General features: G+C 43.5%; 1 protein-coding gene across 1 annotated transcript in view; it reads left to right on the top strand.

Annotated features, from left to right (window-relative positions):
* The window catches only part of GALNT14 (polypeptide N-acetylgalactosaminyltransferase 14), a 243,070-nt gene that overhangs the window by 161,731 nt on the left and 59,824 nt on the right, over positions 1-21,515 (top strand). The window contains exon 3 of the mRNA XM_083732509.1: positions 1,576-1,674. Coding sequence (XP_083588635.1) covers positions 1,576-1,674 — 99 coding nt within the window. The remainder of the gene's footprint in view (positions 1-1,575; positions 1,675-21,515) is intronic.

Below are 21,515 nucleotides of genomic sequence, written 5' to 3'. Positions count from 1 at the left end.
CCCACGAGATTGAACAACAATAAATATCTCAGTTCAAAACCAAGGCATACAACATGGCATAAAATAGTCTGAAAAGGCAAACCAGTTTATTTATTTACTTTACATCTCACCTTTTCCTCCAAGGAGCTCAATGTGGACACATACATGGTTTTCCCCCCTCCCTGTTTTATCCTCACAACAACCCTGTGAGGGAGGTTAGGATAAGAGACGGTGACTGGCCTAAGGTCGCCCAGTGGGAATTTGAACCCAGGTGATCTCCTGGGTCCTAGTATCTGGTAGACTCTAGCATCTTCCAGCCAAGGCTCAGCCCTTCTGCACCGATGAAATGTCACTGCAAAGTAGAAGAGAATATGTGAGTGCCAACCTCAAGGCAATATAATAAATTAAGGAAGCAGCAAATGCACTGTGTGAACAGCACGTGCTGCTTCATTTCCAAAATCAGAGGCGTTGGGAACCCAGCCTGGACATCATGTCTTCTGCCTCAGTGACACACAACTTGCAAAGTTGATAGTTTGGAGCAATAGCAGCTCAGACATTAAAATTGAGATCCTGCTCTTGAGCAAAGCCAAGGGGGCAGTAACCTGAGTAGGGGCCTTCTTGGCAGTGGCTCCTTTTTTATGGAACAGGCTGTTTCATAACTAGTTCAGTTTTTCCAATTACTTAAGATACGCCGTTTTGCCCAGGCTTTCTGATTTTGTTGAAGTTGCCTTTAAGGGGAATTCTTTCTTTCTTTTTAGTCCCCTGCTTTGCTGAGCAGTTTATGGTATGTATTATCTTACTGCTCTTGTAATTAATGAATTTTCTTGGAATTTTAAGAGTATTTTTTAATTAATGGTTACGTTTATGTCCTTTATATGATGACTTGTGAACAGCTCTGTGATAGGTAATAAATAATAAGTATTGTGAACAGTGCTCCAGTAATTTTTTGTTTCATAATTAATCAAAAATTATCTTACTCATGAGCAGTTTTGCTCATTCCTAGAAAGGTCACTCAAAGTAGTTATAGGAGATCACCTCTTATGTCTCAGGATTTTGTTGGTCTTGTGGGGTTCATTGTGACCCTACCTCTGCAACGTGTATTATAGGACTAGGTGAGTTGATGTGGAAATTAGGGGTGGAGTGCCTTCAACACATAGGTGACACTGAGCTTTTTCTCTCCTTTCCATCCATCCCAAGACCTTCACTGAGGCTGAGCAAAGAAGTTATGGTGGGGTTGGCAAGGAGGCACAACTTGGTTGGCTTATAGGACAAACAGAGTGTCCTGTAAGTGACACAGTTTCATCCTGGGTTTCAGGTGCTGGTGGACTTCTCACCAGTGGCTCTGTATCTTGTTTAGAAGAATGGAATAATCTTTCACATTGCAATCCTCTGTCTCATCAAACCCAGTTTCATTTCATTGGGCCTATATTCACATAGCATTGCTTTAATAAAGAATGAATCGCACAAATTTCAGAGCTGCACAGATGGGTTTTAGTTGTCACTTAGCACCTCCCTACTGGGAAGGAAATCTATTGAATGCCACGCTCTTAACGATTCCATAATCTGAGCAATACTTTTCTCTCTTCCTTCATTCAGATGCACTACTTTGCACTATCGCACAGATCTGCCACCTACCAGCATCATCATCACTTTCCATAATGAGGCCAGGTCCACGCTACTAAGGACGATAAGAAGGTAAGACCGAGTCATATGACAGTGAAGTTGACAGTCGAATGGCTTCCAAGATGCCAAGTGCATTATTAACTAGTGCTGTGCCAAAATTGTCTCCCATATATTTTTTTTAAACCATGCCCCACTAATTAATGAGAAAAGAAGCTGCAGTTTAATATTAGCAAAGGAGAGAGTTTTGTTTTGTTTCATTTACTTTTGTATTGGGATGCTTGCAAGTCTCCTTTCTTTCGTTCTGGGAACAATTTCACCAATGCTGGGCGCTCATCTTACCAGTGGTCCCCAGATTCCTACATTCCAGTTAAAACCTGGGGGAAGAGAACATTATATAGCACCTTCTGTGGGATGTTATCAGATCAGAATTTATCAGATCAGGTTTCTAGCATGTGTAGAACCTGAGATAAAGGGCAAAATGTGCCAGCAATATTTTTCTAGCTTGCCCTGCTTTCAGTATTTTACTTTGCAGCCCTCCCCCCTCCCCCCCCCCGTGTGGAAGCCCATACACATGACACTAGGCCACCTTGCAATCATAAGGTAAGCTCAAAGTTCTGTAAATTCACACACATATATAGTGATCTTAAGAATGGAGAGAGAGATTGTCTCTTTTTCAGAGGAAGAAAACTTTCAAGGAACTAAAGAGAAGATGTTGGCATAGTGTTATTTATAACAGTCATTGATTTTTGTGAAAGGCTTGAAATTATATCAGGAAAAATCACTGCAACTGATTCCCACCAACCAATGGCATAAGATGAGATTGTCAGAAATTGTCCCCTTTATGCCCATATCATACAGCAAAGAGACAGGACGGCTGCCCTCTCTTCTTTAGCCCATTATTTTTGTTGACCTTGCGTGTATAGATGCTGCCCTGCACAGCGTTTGGCCTATTTTGCTGTCCACTTTGTCTTGTGCTATTTGTGAGGACTGGGAACTGGTGCAGTTAAGATTGTTAGCTGTGAAGTTCTCCTGGTTCAAGTTTTAACTCAGCCTCAAACCTTAGGCAAACCCCTAAACCTCAACCCCATATCTGCCATTTGAATACCTGTCGACCTTAAAAGAGTGCTGTGAAAATGTGCCCATGGTGTGTGTGTGTTTTGTTTAGTGTGCAGTTGGATGGTTTAGCTGGCAAAATAATGTGCAGCTGGAAATATGTGATGGTGATGTAATTAGGCACATATGTTGCATGCGTTTATTAAGCGTGTAAATGACAGGCAATGTCAGGAACAGCATGCGCACATATTATGTAAGGGAAGAATGTTTCTGCAGCTAAAACAAACAAACTGGCCAAACCATGTTAAAACAGTTTCTTATTTTGGGCCAGAATCGCCTCGTCTGTATCTTCAGCTTTGGGCAGATAATACTTCACTGCAACCTTGCAAATACCATTCTTCATGCAAGATTGGATCCTCCACCCACCTCTGAACTGTATTTTAAAATAGGGGTAAATATAGGGTTTTAAAAATTCTTTGAAAACTCTTAGCCATGCCCCCTCCAGTTGCTTCAGGGACAGATCCAATGTGAGGTGGATGGTCCCTGGGGTAGAACAGAGCACATTAGCCCAATCCAGGGGTCCATTGGGGGGTCCATGCACAGCTCTAAGAAATGCTAAGTACTAAATATTAACATGTGCTCGCGCACACACATATCATGTGCAACTACACCAGTGTAAGAGCCACTTCCTCCTTCTAGTCTGGTCCATCACTGGGAGGGGGAGACCAGTTGTCAAGGGAATTCTATTCCTCCCCCGGTGGCAGCAAGAAGCAGAGAGAACAAGGTAGAGTCCTTTTTAATGAGTTTATTCATTCATAACAGCAAGACACAAAAGAATGCAGTATGCCCTGATAAATGCATTGCTCCAACTGAGTTCCCTCCTTCCTAGCAACAGCACTTCCCCTTACGGTGGCCGCTCACGGCCAATTGTCTTTGGGTCCTTTGTTCTGCACTCTTTAACGAGCGCCGAGTTCTGGGAGAAGGGGGTTCAGAAATACTCTCCGGTGACAATTTGTCAGCTGACTGGTCTGCTTCTGCCTCCCTTCTCCTAACACTTCCCAACTCTTCTGTTTGTCTATCTCTGAGCTGTGACCTCCCTCAAACTCCTCAAAGCCCTGCTGTTAATCAATGCTGCATTCTCCTCCTCCTGCAGTGTCAGGAATCTCCACCATTCCTCCTCCATCTCGCCCCCTTGAGTCCAACCCCTGACACCAATGCAGTTGACCTCTGACCTCACACGTGGTTGTTTCTTGCACTCCCCAGTAGTTCATGCTGTGGGTGCATGTGGAGAAGATCTTGTCACTCTAGGTGCTTCTGCGGCAAGGCAAGATGATGAACCTAGCTTTATTGACTTTGTCCATTTTTATTTCACAATGATTTTCCTGCATATGAGGAAGACTCATGTGGATTTCCGACTCTTTTAATATTTTTGAATGCCTGCTGAGGACTTCAATGGGCACAACCTCCCTGTTCTTGAATGCTGATGCAGTTCTTTTTCGGAGAATGCTGTACTCAGTGATTCATTTTGATGTTGTTTAGCTCCCTTTCCCGCCTTTTTTTTCCATATTGGCAAGTCCTCTGCGAACAGATCGTGCAATTATCAAGCTCATTCATTATTCAAAACGATCCCACCACTTTCTGGAGCAATTAATTGCAGGGATGCAGATTGTTCACAAATGATTCATTTCAAATACTTCAAATATGAAAATTGCACACTCTTTCCCACTGGGCGATGTGGGTGGTGATGGTGGTAAGAGATATCCAGGATTTAAACTTATGTGAAATTATTTTCTGTGCGTTGACTCTATCTTTGCTTATCATCACTGACTGGAGTCTGGTAATATAAGGAACAGCCTGTGGAGAATTTTCAGATTTTCAGATCTTGGGTCTAATTTTTTTTCCAAGGGAAGCTATCATCCCCAGAAAAGCTTGAATATGCCCAGTTCAGTGGGTCAGATTTTTTTTTTTTTGGAAATGTTAACATGCTGCCACAATGGGATAAACCAGTTTTGCTGTCTGGCTCACCTGCCATTTTGTCACCGAGAGTAAACACTGTTTCACAGTTGGTGGAATGCCATGGGCAGATTATGGAGGAAATCATTGTCCCATCCATGAGAAATGTGTTCCTGCATGTTGTTTAACTTCTGACTATCATGTAAAAGCAACTGCACCATTTTATCCCTTTTTGTAGTTGTGTTTGTTTAATTTAATGGATTTAAATGCTGCCATTCAAAACATACTGTTTTCCCTTGCATATATAAAAACTGGTTGGCAGCTGATGGGAGTTGTCATCCAAAACATCTGGTGGTCACCAGGTTGTGAATGCAGACCTAGACTTTAGGCTCTGTGTTCATCTTCCACATTGTTCTTGAGCAAGTCAACCAGTTATCGCCATCCCCTTGTTTCCTGCTCAGTTTCTAATAAGCAGAGAGTAATGCTTGTTAATATCACAGCAGTTGGGGGATGTTCAGTTCCATCATTTAGATGTAGCACTTGAAGACCCTAAAGAAACAGAGTTGTACTAATCAGATGAGTTTCATTTTTGCCAGCACATAGCATATCATCCAAGATGTTATGGATGCTATGGTTGGAGATTTGTAGGATCTAATTAAGCCAAGCATCTGCTGAGTCTGGGTGACGGTGGAGAACAAGATCAGGCAGAGTGCAGGACAAAATGGTCTATGAAGATGTAAGAAGCAACTCAAGATGAGAATCTGAGCTGGGTTCAAAAATGAGTGAGTGAGAGAGAGCAAAGAGATTTGGAGCAATCCTTTTCATATACTCACAGGCAGGTTTTTTTCTTAAAAAAAAAGTTTAGGGGTACTCTCATTTTTCTACTCATATTGAAATACTATCCCTCAATCAGGCGAAACTTAGATGCCCTGGTTTAAAAGGCCACATCTTATTTAATTAGCCAAAGGCCTGGGATACGAGGAATGTTTTTTCCTGGCACGTAAAGATACGTGAGCTTCCCTGGGGAGAGCATCCTCTGGTGATGATCACAGCGTCTGGGCTGTTTCATATGGGGAAGATGTGGTCCTTGAGGTATTGCACTCCTGAACTGCTTAAGCCAGCACTTTGAATTGGGTCCAGAAACTAATTGGCAGCCAGTACAGTCGGGTCAGGATTGGCATTATATATTCAAACCATCTTGCCTCGATGAGCAAGCTGGCCGCTGAATTCTGCACCAGCTTAAGTTTCAAGACAGTCTTCAGAGGCAGCCCCAAACATAACGTGTTGCGGTAATCTAATGATTTGGATGAGATCCAGCTAAGTCATACTCACAGTAAAATTAATGAACTTTATTTACTTAATTCTGTTGATTTCCATGAGTCTTCTCTAAGTATAGCTAACACCACTTAAGAATACTGTAGGTTTGTCACAAGTGTACAAAATGTTTTTTCTATAAAATTTGTATGTATAAATACCTTTTCCCTCCTTTTTCCCAGCTTGAAGATAGGACGGGCATTTTTCTCCTCATTGTTGGCTTTCAACCAATAAAGAGCATTTAGAAGTCAACGAAGTCTTAAAGGGGGGGAAAGTGACAAGATAACGGGGAATTTGAAATATGTGCATCTCTAATGCAATCATAATTACATGTTCTCTTTCTATAGCAATGCAAATTTCTAAAGCGCTAGTCACAAATTTGAAGGGGTTCTTTGCAGAACTCATGTTACTTCATCTCATGTCACGCAATATCAATTCCACTTGTTGCCAATGAGGCACATAAAAATAGCACTGACCAAAACATTCCCCAGTTTCTCTGCTGGAAATGTCAAATTATTGCCTGAAGCAGGATGCTCTTCATGTTAGGGATAGCTAACAGAAGTGGGAACAAATGGATCCATTCTCCATTACGCCTAAGTGGTGAATGTTCCCTGGATTGTGATGGTCTTTTGGGTTGAGGCAGAAGGCCTGAAGGCTCCCTGAGTTATGACAAGTTCTTGGGCTCCAGGGTAACTGCCATTCCAGCAGCCAGCTGACTTCTTCAGCTCTGGACCTACAAGGGCTATAACAACTCAGGCCTCAACTATCTGAGAGACCGCCTCCTTCCCTACAGACCCTCCTGGATGTTCAGATCAGCAGAAGGTACTCTTTTGGTGGTTCAATCTCCCTTAGAAGTTCGGGGAGTATGTGGCCTGGCTGAGGGCAATCTCTGTGGCGACTCTAAGTTGTGGAATTCCATCCCCACAGAGGTGAGACTCACTTATTCACAATATATCTTTCAGTGAATGCTGCAGATGCACTTCTGGCCCTTGACACCTATTCCTGTGACTGTAGTATGTTATAACTTTTTTATTTTTAATTCTGCCTAGATACCTGCTGGTGAAGGGCAGTGATTGCAGATTTGATGGTGGTGGTGATAATGATGATGATATAAAAGCTTCTAGGTCAAAACTGTCCCCAGCTCTGTGTGGCCTGTGGTTTGTACCTCAAGCTCTGGCTCCAGAAACTCATGTCACTCACTATTTTATGAGGTTGGCTATGGCCTGGCACCCAAAACTTTGCTAGGCTTTAGCATGTTGAGACATGGTTTTTTTTCCCTCTGAGGAACTACCTTTGAGGATGGCCTATAAGTGTTAATATACTCTTCCAATGCACTATCAGATTGGCAATTAAAATTTCCTGAAACGGTTTTGAATTGGATTCAAGATAGAGGATAGGTTTGAAATCTGATGGTTTTGGATCAGGGGTGGGCAATTCCCCCCCCCTTGAGGCTGTTTCCTCTCATCTGTAATCTGTTGGGGGTGGGGACACATGCCCCCAGTGGATGGAGCCAGAACCAATGACGGGCAGAGCCAGATACAAAAAACTGGAAAGAAGTCTGACCTTTAGCAATGTGTACTGTAGATACCTCAAATCAGAATTGCCAGATTTATGCAGTTTTACTCAGAAAGAATCCCACTGGGTTGGGTGGACTTACTAGTAATTAAATAAGTATGCCCAGTATTATTTTTAGTGCAACGTACCAGTACAGCTATCTGAAAAGCAAGTGAAAATAATTTCTTTCTGACTTTAGTGTGCTCTACACACAACACAACACAACACAACACAACACAACACAACACAACACAACACAACACAACACAGCAGAAGCCTACTATAGCTTACAACTGCCACCAAGCCATACTAACCAGGAAAAAGTTAGAACTCCAAGAAAAACAAGAAGGAAATGACCAGAATGGAAGGAAGTTTTAATGGCATTGAAGAATGAAGCAGGTGGAGTCAAGTAAATAATTAGCCAAGGTGCCTGTGTTTTACTGCCACTCAGTCCCTATTAGGGCAAGCAAAAGGATGTCCATTAACCCCTAATATTAACTTTAGATACTGCAGGATGGCACACTTTTCCATTAAGTGCTTACTGTCACCTGTAAGGATGTATCATCTCTGTTGGGAGCAGGTGGTGGAACACCACCTTAGAGCTGGTCTCCTGGTACTGGTACCACTGCTGCTTCCTGGGCAGAGGTGGGGCCACGAGTGTGACAGTGCAGGTGCACCTGCTACAGCTGCACAGCTGCCCCATCACCTACTCCTGATCATTATTAAAAGCCTCTTTATCTAAATGATCATTGTTATTTGGTTTCAGCCAAGATTGGCTCCCGAAGTGACTTAGAGCCATTAAAATACATCCTAATGATTGCATCAAGGATAAAACAGCAAAATACATTCCAATTTGGCTTCAAAGCAGTCAATTGCAGATGCCATAAGTTAAAAACAACAACAAGGTGTGCAGGAAACCAAAACAAGGACTTATGCAGCACTTGGAACTGATCAACTATTTAAAAGTTTTCTCCCCAAAAATTAGAGTTTCAAAAGCAATAGCAAGTGTTTCTTATATTTTTCAAGTTCTAAACAGTACCAGAAAATTCAAAATCAGCAAAGATTCCAATTCTGAAGCAGTTTCTTTGCTTCTGTTTATTCTCTCCTTTCCTCACTTCCTGCCTTTAACTTTCCAAAATAAAGACTGAACTCAGACGCAACTGCCTTCTGTGCATTGTTTTTGCTGAGTCTACATATGTAATAAATGGAAACCATTTTTCTAGTGAGCCATCCGCAACGAACTGCTTTCGTGCCCCTTTAATGTGGGTTGAAATCTTGTCCGCAGCTAAAAGTTCCCATGTTTTATCAAGTCAAGCAATAACCTGTGGCAGGTGCTCACCTTTCTATTTAGCCACCGCTTGCAGATGCACACACAGATGCGTCCTAGTTACACTTGTACAACTTGCACACCTAGAGTGGAGAGGCTCTCTAGACGTGCAGAGGCTGTAAGAAAGCTTTCTCTGTTCCTTGCAGGAAGGAGCTTTGTATTTGGTGCTTTGTAGATTCAAGACACACATGGGAATTAAATGCTACTTTTAGAAAGCCTGCAGTGAAAATTAGGCATCTCCTCAGTCCCCCGTAGGAAAGCTTAGCCAAGAGTGAACTAGCAAATGAAAAAATGGCCATGTGCCCAGACCTCTCCATGGCTCATCCAGAGGAACTCGGAGGCTGTCCTTGAAAACATAATCTCCATGCAAACCAAGAGAGCTTCGCAGCTAATTGTCCTTCATAATTGGGAGCCATGAGATTGTTAATGAAAAAGCTCTCCCCACATAAGAGCAGATCCCTGCAAAACCATAGCTATTCTTTTTGGGCTACAGAAAAGCAGAGTCTCACAAATCTCTATTATCCCTAATTCTCCATGCTAAACACATTATTATTATTATTATTATTATTATTATTATTATTATTATTATTACTTCTTTGCCGTCCGTCATCTGAGGATCCCAGGGCCGTTTATAATGTAAAAACATAAAAATACATAACATAGCAACAAAAAAAATACCCCCCAGTTTAAAAGGCCATAGATTGTTTAATTAGCCAAAGACAAATTAAGCATTCTGATAGTTGAAGAAAGACACAAAAATACATATCAAAAGAACAAACAAAAGCAACATCCCCTCACACTTTAAAGGGCCACAGATGGTTTAATTAGCCAAAGACCTGGCTAAATAAAAATGTTTTCACCTCACACCTAAAGATATCTCCCTGGGGAGAGCATTCCACAAATGGGGAGCCATTGCAGAAAAGGCCCATTATTGTGCTGCCGCCCTCCAGACCTCTAGCAGAGGAGACACACAAAGAAGGGCCTCAGAGGGTCCAGGTTGTTTCATATAGGGCCTGTTCTCCAGATCTGAACACATGGGGTGAACATATCAATTGCCACCCTGACTTAGAGTGTTGAATATTGGCTACTGTGATGGATAGCACTGGGTGCTTTTTTAAGAGATTCATGGCACCACAAGCTGGACTGAGGTTAACAATATCCATGTGGGAAAGCACTGCCAGCCACTCAGGGGAAGACATAGAAAGTAAGAAGAATCTCCCTGAGACCTCTGGTTATAGGGTGGTATATAAATTCAGTAAAAATTAAAGGAGCCCTGCTGGATCAGACAAAGACCCATCTTAGTCCTGCACCCCTTTTCTTACCATGACCAACCAGATACTTATGAGAAGCTTGCAAACAGGAATTGAGGGCAACAGCACTTTCCACACTTGTAATTCCCATCAACTGGTGTTCAGAGGCAAATTGCCTCTGAAAGTAGAGGTGGAACATAGCCATTGTGCCTTGTAGCTATTGATAACCATATCCTCTCCAAATTTGTCTAATTGTTTTTTAAAACCATCCAAGTTGGTGGACTCTGCTGTTCAGGAGAACAGTAGGGACTGTCCGATAAAATATTCCACCCATACGGTTCCACGGTGATGAACTCTCTCATGAGAGGCTCACTAGTCTAATCACTTAGCTTTCAAATAAGAAGTATAGTCATGTTTATGAGTTTCAGAAACCTTCCTTTAAATAGCCTCAGCTGTTAAACTTCTGTTTTAAGTGGCTCTAATGTGTTGATCTTGATAGTATGAGAAATGTGTTGTTTCCGGTTTGTATGGATAATTGTTTTATTAGAGTGATGCTTCATTTTCTTGTTTTAACATCAAAACATACTCAAAGTTATATATAAAAACAGCTCAAGTATCACAGCCTGCAATCTTAAATACAGTGGTACCTCAGGTTACAGACGCTCCAGGTTACAGGCGCTTCAGGTTACAGACTCCGCTAACCCAGAAATAGTACCTCAGGTTAAGAACTTTGCTTCAGGATGAGAACATGCAGCGTCAGCACGGCGGCAGCGGGAGCCACCATTAGTGGTGCTTCAGGTTAAGAACAGTTTCAGGTTAAGAACGGACCTCCAGAACGAATTAAGTTCTTAACCTGAGGTACCACTGTACAGTCGTACCTCGGCTCCCCAACGCCTTTGGGAGCTGAACGTTCCGGCTCCCGAACGATCGAAAACCAGCAGTGATTGTTCCAGTTTTTGAACGTTCTTTTGGAAGCCAAACATCCAACGAGGCTTCCGTGGCTTCTGATTGGCTGCAGAAGCTTCCTGCAGCCAACCAGAAGCCATGCTTTGGAATATCGAACATTTCAGAAGTCAAACAGACTTCTGGAATGGATTCTGTTCAACTTCTGAGGTACGACTATTCTGGATAAGGAGTGAGCCTGATTGAAGAAAGTGAAATTTACCTCTGAGTAAGCATGCATAGTCACACAAAATGCTAAACCATGGTTTTACATTATGAGGATGAACTGCCACAAGTCCTGGGCTTATGTACTTCCTCCTCACCTCTCCTTAAACTCAGGAGGAGATTGGAAACACCTGCCTTAGATTGTTGTTGTTGTTGTTTAGTCGTTTAGTCGTGTCTGACTCTTCGTGACCCCATGGACCAGAGCACGCCAGGCACTCCTGTCTTGCACTGCCTCCCGCGGTTTGGCCTTAGATTTATCACAGTTTAACTGGAACCCTCAACTGTAGTTCATCTTGACTATAATTAGTGGAAACAAGCCAACATTGTAAATCATGGTTTGAAGTTCCTTCCAGTAGCACCTTAAAGACCAACTAAGTTAGTTCTTGGTATGAGCTTTCGTGTGCATGCACACTTCTTCAGATACCTGCATGCACACGAAAGCTCATACCAAGAACTAACTTAGTTGGTCTTTAAGGTGCTACTGGAAGGAATTTTGTTTTGTTTTGACTATGGCAGACCAACACGGCTACCTATCTGTAAATGGTTTGAAGTTGGTATGTTTTCCCTAGCCGTTGTTTAGACTAGCCAATTTCTCCAGGTTGAGACATCATGACAAGCGGTGGTAGATCTGAAGGGGAAGGGTGCTTTGGAAGGGGAGAGGAGAGCAAGTGAGCCAAATGTGAAGGTAATTGTTGCAGCTTGCTCTCATAAGGCTAAACCCATGGTTTAGCATGATGCATGAACACAGCTATAATAAATGCAGAGACATTTGAAGCTATGCTCATAATGCACACGGGTCCTGTTCCTACTTTTCTGGGAGTAAGCCCCATTGAATTCAGTAGGACTTCTTTCCATGTAGACATACTTAAGCTTGCTCCATTAATTTAACTAATATTTTACAGAACTCCATTCTTCATCTCAATTTATCACAAAGTCCACCCAGTGATGCATCCTAAGGCCCAATAAATAAATAAGCAGAAGAAACCATCTAAGACCCTCAACATTTAAATGCCTCACTCTCCTTTCCCTTTAGTGGAATAAATGCCACGTTCAAACCTCTTTTCATGGCCCAACATTTTTCTTCCCATTTTCTTATTGACTGGAATGTCTGCTTTCTTCCAGAACAGGGCCATCAATATTCTAGCTGCTTTTATCAAATGAATTATTAACTCCACTTTGTTTTCTGAGCCAAATTCTCCCAAGTATTTCAAAAGTACGTCTATGGGATTTAAAGGTCCAACCACCCTGGGAATTTCTATTAATTTAGTAGGAATTAAAGGCAGAAGGCTTGAACATATCCACCCGATACATATCACATTTGCTCTACTATGTCCATGTTGCCTGCTAGCTGAGGATATATTGCAATAAGTTTGTATTAATTAAATACATTTTTTTTGTTTTAACTTCATTGGTGCTGGGTTCAGTACAACTGAAGTAGCTTTTAGTCAGGCGGAGTCTTACAGAGATCAGATATAAGCACGTGGTAGTGGCAGGTGGGGCCACGCTACTCTCTCACATTCTGAGCACCACATATTAGTGCCATTTACTGGGAAGGGGACAGGAAAGGACAGGGCCAGCCTGCCCACCTCTGCCACCAGCAGAGAAGTGGCACGGGCACTGGTGCCAGCTTCCAGTGAGATATTTAGCGAGATCTCGCCAAAATCTCACACGAGAACATGCAAGATTTTGGCAATATCTTGCCAGAACACACTGTCATCATTGCTTTGCAAGTGTTGCCACGCAATCCAGATAAGGGATACCAGGGTGGGGTGGTGATGGAATGGGGCAGCGTGCCAAGCGGTGAAAGGGGATGTGCTGCTCCTGGGCATGGCAGAAGGGAGCATTGCATTAAACATTTTTGGGAAATGATATACAATGAATTGAGAAAAAAAATGTTTAGAATAACATTTATTAAAAAACCAGAAGTTTTTCTGTTAGGTATTTTAGGACAAGAGCTGCCAAAAGAAAAACGGACATTATTCATGAATGCTACAACAGCAGCAATAATCTTAATAACACAAAACTGGAAGACTGGAGAAATACCATCAAAAGAACAATGGCAAGAAAAGTTGGTGAACTATGCAGAGTTGGCAAAGTTTACAGATAAACTACGTGAAAAGGACAATAGTGATTTCGAAAAAGAATGGGAACCTCTTACAACATGGGGACGCGGGTGGCGCTGTGGGTAAAACCTCAGTGCCTAGGACTTGCCGATCGTATGGTCGGCGGTTCGAATCCCCGCGGCGGGGTGACCTCCCGTCTTTCGGTCCCAGCTCCTGCCCACCTAGCAGTTTGAAAGCACCCCTAAGTGCAAGTAGATAAATAGGTACCGCTTATAGCGGGAAGGTAAACGGCGTTTCCATGTGCTGCGCTGGTGCTGGCTCACCAGAGCAGCTTCGTCATGCTGGCCACGTGACCCGGAAGTGTCTGCGGACAGAGCTGGCCCCCGGCCTCCTAAGTGAGATGGGCGCACAACCCTAGAGTCGGACATGACTGGCCCGTACGGGCAGGGGTACCTTTACAGATAAACTGCGTGAAAAGGACAATAGTGATTTCGAAAAAGAATGGGAATCTCTTACAACATATTTGCAGAAACAACAAAAAACATGGACTCTCTGGCAGGATTTAAATAAACATTTTCAACTTTATTTACGGAGAACAAGAAATTTAACAATGTGACAACATAGTACTATATGCAAACAGCAGAATGTAACATTTGACATAATGAACCAGAAATGGAAGCTGAAATAAGTCAATAGGGAGGGGGGGGGAATTGGAAAATGAATGTTATTGATATTGGATATTTGTTATGAGAAAAAGAAAATTAATGAAAATTATTTAAAAAGAAGAAGAAGGGAGCATTGCAGATGTGGGCATGGCAGTGGAAATAAATCCCATTCCAATCTTCATGCTGACCCTCCCAGTAAGTTGCAGCGATCCATGTCATTTGGAAGCCAGGAGAGCAGAGCTGTCCCTCAGGCACCAATGTAACCATACTTATCATTGCAAAACAGCAATTTCAGATGACTCGGCAGAGAGTGAGGACTGCCTGCACTATAGACACAAAGGCAACCCCTGCCACTGGGGCATTAGCCTGGGTAATCTGATAGGTAACTTACACAATAAATGATTTATAGAAGAGATTCACAGTGCCTGAAGCTAAGAATGCAGGCATCTTAGAGGCCAGATATCAACCCCCTTAATGTCATCCTCTGCTTAGGAGGTAAAGTGGGATAGCAATAAATATTAATATTATTACCCCTCCTCCAGCTACACATATGTTGATTGGTAAAAGCCCAAGTATGAAATACAACATTTCACCTAAGATAATTCTGTGGCATGAATATCCTAGCTCTGGTCGACTCTGCCTTCCCAGAGGAAGAGAGCACTCTTGAATGCATAGAAATGGGTGGGGAGCTCTCCCTGACCCTGATTTGCTGAGGCATTGGCATAAGCATTATAAGCTCGCCTTAATAAATGTTTCTGGCTCTTCTTAACTCCAGTGAGGCTCTTACCTCACTGCAGAAATGTTCTTGGAAAGCAGGGAACCAGTCTGCATTTCTCTCTCTCTCTCCCTCTCTCTCTCTCTCTCTCTCTCAATAATAAAGAGCAGAGAACAGAAGGGACTGAGGCAGACCAGTGCCAGGGGCAGCTGCGAGGGAATGTGAGGTAATATACTACTTACAGATTACTTATGCTGGCAAACTTTGACCTTTGCCTCAGGGGAAAGGGATGAAACATGCCTTCATCTTACAGCACTCTCTAGCGCAGTCTCCAGACAAAAGGCCTTGTGAGAAAAATCATGTCTGAATACCCTAATATTGTGTTCAACAGGGGCAGCTCTCTCCATTTCCTTTTACAGCTGCCCTGGCAGCTCCAAGTAGGGGAGACAATTATCTACATGTGGAATCTCTAAAGGACAGTTTTGGATGTTTAGAGAAGCAGAAGGACGAGTGATTTAGGTATGTTCCGATTAGAGATTCTGGCAAACTTTCTCCCTAGGCAGGCTCGAAAAGAATTCATGGCGTTTCTTAAAGCTTACGTCAAAGGAGAAGCAAACTTTCCAAACCTATAATTTCTTTTCTAGTTTGCTTTAAAATCTGAGCCGGAGAAGAATTGCCAGCTTCCCCTGCCCTCTCAGTTGAGTGAAGCCCACTGGGTGACCTTGGGCAAGTCAGTATCTCTCAGCCTAACCTACCTCACAGGTTTGTTGTGGATATAAAAAAAATGGAGAGGGGGAGAGGTGTATATGTCACTTTGAGATATAAATTTTATAATAGATAAATACTGAGAGAATTGATGGGCCGCAGGTTAAATAACCAAGGAGAGAAAGGCCATCTCTGCAAGAAATGGGCTCTGTACCACAACCTCATCTTTTTGCCACTGTGACTACTTAGTTCTCATGCCAATTCAGCACAATGAAACCCTGTTACGCATTAAATAGAGCGTGAATTAAAAATATGGGAGGTTTTTCATTTTTTCTGGGCTTTGGCTTGGTTTGGAATATTGATCTTTGGTAATCCAAGATGAGTTGGGGAGTGCTTGCCCATCTCGGCTTTTGTTGTTGCTACTCATCAACAATGTGCAAGTAAAGATGTTCATCCCTTCCCCGTCACCACCCCTACCTCTCTCACAAAGATTGTGTCACAGCCATTTGCTCAGTGTAGCCTTTTGCCTGAAATAATGTAGCATAATAAGACTCACAGCCCATAAAAGGCCCAGTGCTCCCTTGTAAAAGGTAAAGGGACCCCTGACCATTAGATCCAGTCTCTGGGGTTGCTGCGCTCATCTCACTTTCTTGGCCGAGGGAGCCAGCGTACAAGTTCCGGCTCATGTGGCCAGCATGACTAAGCCGCTTCTGGCGAACCAGAGCAGCGCACAGAAACGCCGTTTACCTTCCCACCGGAGCAGTACCTATTTATCTACTTGCACTTTGAGGTGCTTTCGAACTGCTAGGTTGGCAGGAGCAGGGACCGAGCAATGGGAGCTCACCCCGTCGCAGGGATTTGAACCGCTAACCTAGGCTTTGTGGTTTAACACACAGCGCCACTTGCGTCCCTTTGTGCTCCCTTGTACTTATGGGCAATTTAGTAAGTTCTAGGAACAGCCTGGCACTGTTAAAAAAAAGAAGTCATTAATAAGAGTGGAAGCTTCAAAAGACACATTGACTGGCAGTCATCCGACTAGGAAAAGCTGTTGTGTATGATACTGTAGGCAAAATGCCCAACTCCCCATTGGATTTCTGGCTGCAGGGCTGTACTGGGGGCTGGTGCCAAGCTGGGCAGCAAAGGGGGGGAGGGGAGGCAGAGGCCTTGTGTGCCAATGTGGAGCCTGAAGGAAGGAACAAGGAAGCGGGCATTAGTCCAGTTAAAGATAGAACAAAAGAGGATCTGGAGTGTGTCTAACACTGCCAAATGGATCATTTCAGTGCTATTGTAATGGTTTTTATAACATTTTTTCATTGCTTGAAAGTGCTCTGCAGTCTTTATTTTATGCATCGTCTCATTCCCACAATGCCCATTAGGCTGAGAGCAAGGCAGTGCTTTTCTGTGGCCACCCAGTGAGAGCCAGTTCAGAGATTACTAAGAGCAGGGAGAAGAAGCTACCGACAGATCCCCCTGCTTCTTCTACAGCAGCCTTCCCCAACCTAGAACCCTCAGATGGGCTGCAGCTCCCATCTGTACCCCAGGCAGCAGATTAGTTTTGATTTTAATTGATTAAGGTTCTGCGCTTTCCAATGAATAAAGTAATATAGTTTTTGCAAGCTATAAATCTATCACTTATTGTTAGGGATGCCAAGGGAGTCTTGAACATTTTGTTTTCCCCGTGAACATTAACACACCGGGACCAAAAATAGCCTTGGATAAAGAAGCAAGGGTGCCTTTCACACCCATTGAAATTGGGCCCTTCCAATTAATCAACCAAGCGGATTGAACCCATTGAAGTTGGCACCCCTGTTTAGATGCCTGCCTTGCTGAAAACAACTTTCCCACCTCTTTCAAATTCCCTAGGAGTGAAAACGCACTTCATAGGAGCTGTGCTCAAATGATGTTGATTAAAAGAGTAAAAAAACTAAACCAGGTGTTACTCTGAAACTGTATAATTAGTGCTTTGTGCTGACTTCTCCTTTCCTTTATTTTCACACTCCCCCCCCCCCACAACTCCATGGCCACATCATTTAGATCACTCCCCCCACTCTTTCTAATCATCTCTTGGAATGAGGAAGCATGTAACCCGGCTCATGCTTTTACCTTTTTGATGTTCACATAAGAGAACTCTTGAATTTCAAAGAGCTGGTGGGTATTTGAGAGGGAAACGTGGAAGCTGCCTTGTAATCAACACTCATTTATAGTTATTCTTGAACGATTTCTCTCTCTTTCTCTCCCCTATGTAATTAGTCATTCTGGGATGCTGGAGTGTTTCATTTCTGCTGGCTTCCCCCCACTTCACTTGCTCTCCACTTGATTTCAGTATCTGTGACCTCTGACCCTTTGAGCATTTTAGGTCATTGTTGGCTTTCTCTTCCTCCCCCCCCTTGGCCCGCCCCAATCTTCCACAGGTTCTAATGCGTTGCCATGGAGATAAATTACTTTCATAAATAATCACAATCCAACATCCAAACTTGTTGGGGTTTTTTCCAATACTGGGAGATATGAACGGGATAATGAAATCCCTTATACAGTCATACCTCGGAAGTCAAACGCCTTGCGAGTTGAATGTTTTGGCTCCCGAACACCGCAAACCCAGAAGTGAGTGTTCCAGTTTGCAGGCGTTCTTTGGAACCCAAACGTACGACACGGGTTCTGATTGGCTGCAGCAGGAAGCTGCGGCAGCCAATCGGAAGCCGTGTGTTGGTTTCCGAATGTTTTGGAAGTCGAATGGACTTCCGGAATGGATTCAGCAAGATCTCCTTCAAAGCAAACTTTGGTGAACTAAATGGATTCTTCTTAGAAGCTCCCAGGTATCAAAAATGTAAGAATATAAGAAGAGCCTGCTGAATCAGGCCAGTGGTCCATCTAGTCCAGCATTCTGTTCTCACAGTGGCCAAACAGGTCCCTTTGGGAAGCCCACTAGCAGGACCTGAGGACAACCATTTGTGAGCACCAGCAGCTGGTACTCAGATACATGCTGTCTCCTACAGTGGAGGTTGAGCATAGCCATTCTACCTTTTACACAACACTTGACATTCATAGTACCACAGATTCAGCCTCTAGCATTTCCATTTAAAAGGACCAACCAGGGAAGACTTTTGCTCAAGCCTTTGGGGAGCTGCTGACCATCAAAGTAGACCATACCAGTTTGATGTACCACTCAGTGTTGCATTGAATGACAGCTTTGAGGAGATTTCACCCCTCCCATACCCAAGAATCTCCTGAGAATCTCCTGAGGTCTCTGCTGACTCTACAGAGAGGAGGAGCAATGTACTGCTCTCTACTTAATTAGTCAAGTGAGTCAGTCTCTCTGTGTGTGAGAGAGTCAGTCAGTGTGTCGGAGAGAGAGTGCAAGAGATCGTGTTTATAGATAAGATTGCTGCTAAGAGCAGCTGCAGGCACTCAGAGTATAGCAATGATTTATGCTCAGAATATTTAGCTCTGTATATAGTTTTGTATTATAGCTGTAGTTATAGAATAAAAGGAAGATACTTTACAGAGCTGCTCTCCGAGTGGTTTATACTCTGCAAGACTCTGCAAAACGCTGCTGCGCAACGACTGTATTATTGAGACAGTGAATCCGGTGCTCTCAGCTCCAAGCTGTGAGTCCACAGCACTGTCACCTGTTCCTGTGGGAAAGGAGGTCTCTGGCAGTGCTACCCAGCTCGCCTAGCCCAGTCGGGGCTGTAGTGCATGAGTCCAGTTGGTACACTGGCTCAAGGGTGATGCTGACATCGGTTATGGGCCCAGTCATCTGACCAGTCGTTGTTCCAGTCATCCCAGTCGTCCCAGTCGCCAGAGGTGTCTGTTGCTGATCGCTGGACGGCGGAACGGAGGCTGCATGCTGGACTGATTTGTGGTGCCTAGAAGCAGAGCTGTGTTGGAGCAGAGTGCTCAAGCTGCCGCTGTTGCTGTTGCTGCTGCTTGAGGTATGTTGCTGACTGCCAAAGAAAGAAGATAGCATCCCTGTTTGCCTGTTAATTGCGCTCTGAGTGGGAGAGAGAGTGGCTGAAGAAGTCCAAGGCTTTATCTGTGTTTGCACGAGGGAAGTGTCTTGCTCTAAGTAATAGCAGACATGGCCTGTGCACATTCTGGCCAGATGGCTCTATCCTTTCCCCTCCTCACGCCTGAAAACTATGCAGTTTGGCAAGTTAAGATGAAAGCGCTTTTACAGAGGGAAAAGCTATTTCACACCATAGAAGATGACCCTCCAGATAAAGATGATGATGATTGGGCTGAGTGGCATGCTGCAGATATGAAAGCCCGAGGGACAATTGTTTTGAGTGTTTCAGACCACTTGCTGGTGAACTTAGATGGTCAAGAGACTGCACAAGCTGTTTGGCATAAGTTGAGAGATATGCATCTGAGACAAAATGCTGGTTCCAGTGTGATTTTCTTCAAGAAACTGTGCAGGTTACAGTTGGAGAAAGGTGGTGATTTGCCTAGCCATCTATCTCAGTTAAAGCGTCTCAGACAGGACCTTGTTCAGCGAGACCTGGCTATTTCAGAGGCTGTGTTTGCAATGCTGATGATAAACAGCCTAGATGAGTCTTATGATGGAGTAGCTGCCCAGATTTCTACAATGCCTGCTGACTGGCTAACAGAAGATTATGTGTCTAGCGTGCTCTTGAATGAGTGGGATCGCAGACAGGCTGTTAAAGAAAGCCGGGACTGTGCTGCTAAAAATGTGCTTGAAAATGTGCCTGAGTTTTCAGCAGGGGAAGGTGAAAGTGAAACTGCTGCTGTTAAAACACTAAAGTTGAAGTGGTGCTTTTCATGTGGAGCACAAGGCCATTTGAGTTTCCAGTGCTGCAAGAAATCTTCAAAGAAGAAGGGAAACCTCAGAGGCAGAGGGGGAGGAGGACGAAATCCCCAAGCATCTGCTACTTCAAAAGCCTTGATCTCTCGCTGTTCCAATCAATGTGGGCGGAGTTTCTTCGTGATCGACTCTGGCTGTTCCAACCACGTAGCCAAAGATAAGGATCTCTTTGTTCAGCTTGAGAAGCAAGAGAAAGAAATTCATCAAGCAGATGGGACAGTTCTCACGAGTGAGGCTAAGGGAACTGTGTTCTTAAAGAGCCTGAATGCAACTATTAAGAATGTCCTGTATGCGCCTGATATTCAGGACAATTTGTTGAGTGTTTCCCAGCTTGATCATCAGGGTTTTAAGGTGGTGTTTGCTAAATCTCGCTGTGAAATTCGTCAAGATGGCAAGCTCATTCTATATGCAAAATGTGTAAATGGTCTGTATCAATTGCCTTTTGTTTCAGGTACAGGTACTGCAGAAGCAACTGAGAAAGAGTGTTGCAATTTGTCTATTGATAAGAATGAGAAGTTGCATGACCAATGTATTCATTATTACCACCGTGTTTATGGTCATTTGAATTTCCAGGCTGTGGCAAAAATGCCTGATTTGGTTCAGGGTATGAAGCTGAAAGAATGTCCCTACCACATGAAATGTGTTTCTTGTGCTGAGAGTAAGGCAAGGCAAGCTCCCAAAGGTACAGAGTCTGGGAGAGAGGCCAAGAAACCATACAAAGTCATTCATGCAGACTTAGTGGGGCCTCTAGCGCTCTCTAGAGGCAATTCAAGGTTTTTCATGGTTTTGATAGACTCCTACTCTAAATATGCATGGGTCTATCTGCTGCAGAAAAAGTCTGAAGTCTTTACTAAGTTTCGTCAGTTTTGTAAATGGCTCAGGAATGTACATAATGAGAATGTACATTGTTTTTTCACTGACAGGGGTGGAGAGTTTTGTTCAGAAGAGTTTGAGGCTTTTCTTTCTGAACAGGGCATTGAGCATAGGACCGCCACGCCCAGATCGCCCTGGCAGAATGGTTTATGTGAGAGAATGAACCAGACCCTGCAGCAAGGAATCAGAACACTGTTACATGATTCGGGGCTGCCCAATCCTTTTTGGGCCGAAGCTCTTTCATTTTTCTGTTACGTGTATAACAGGAGGTACCAGTCTAGTGTAAATTGCACCCCATATGAGATGCTACACGGAAGGAAGCCATGTGTGAAGCACTTTAAAATTTTTGGTTCGGAGGTTTGGGTGCACACCTCACAGGGTGACAAACTGAGTAAGCGTGGAGAACATGGTGTTTTCCTAGGATATGAGAAAGGGTCTTATCGTGTCCTGAT

This window comes from Podarcis gaigeae (genome assembly GCF_964106915.1).
Source record: "Podarcis gaigeae genome assembly, chromosome: 3".
NCBI classification, from domain to species: Eukaryota; Metazoa; Chordata; class Lepidosauria; order Squamata; family Lacertidae; genus Podarcis; species Podarcis gaigeae.
The sequence above is the reverse complement of the archived record's forward strand: the minus strand, read 5'-3'. Positions and strand labels throughout refer to the sequence as shown.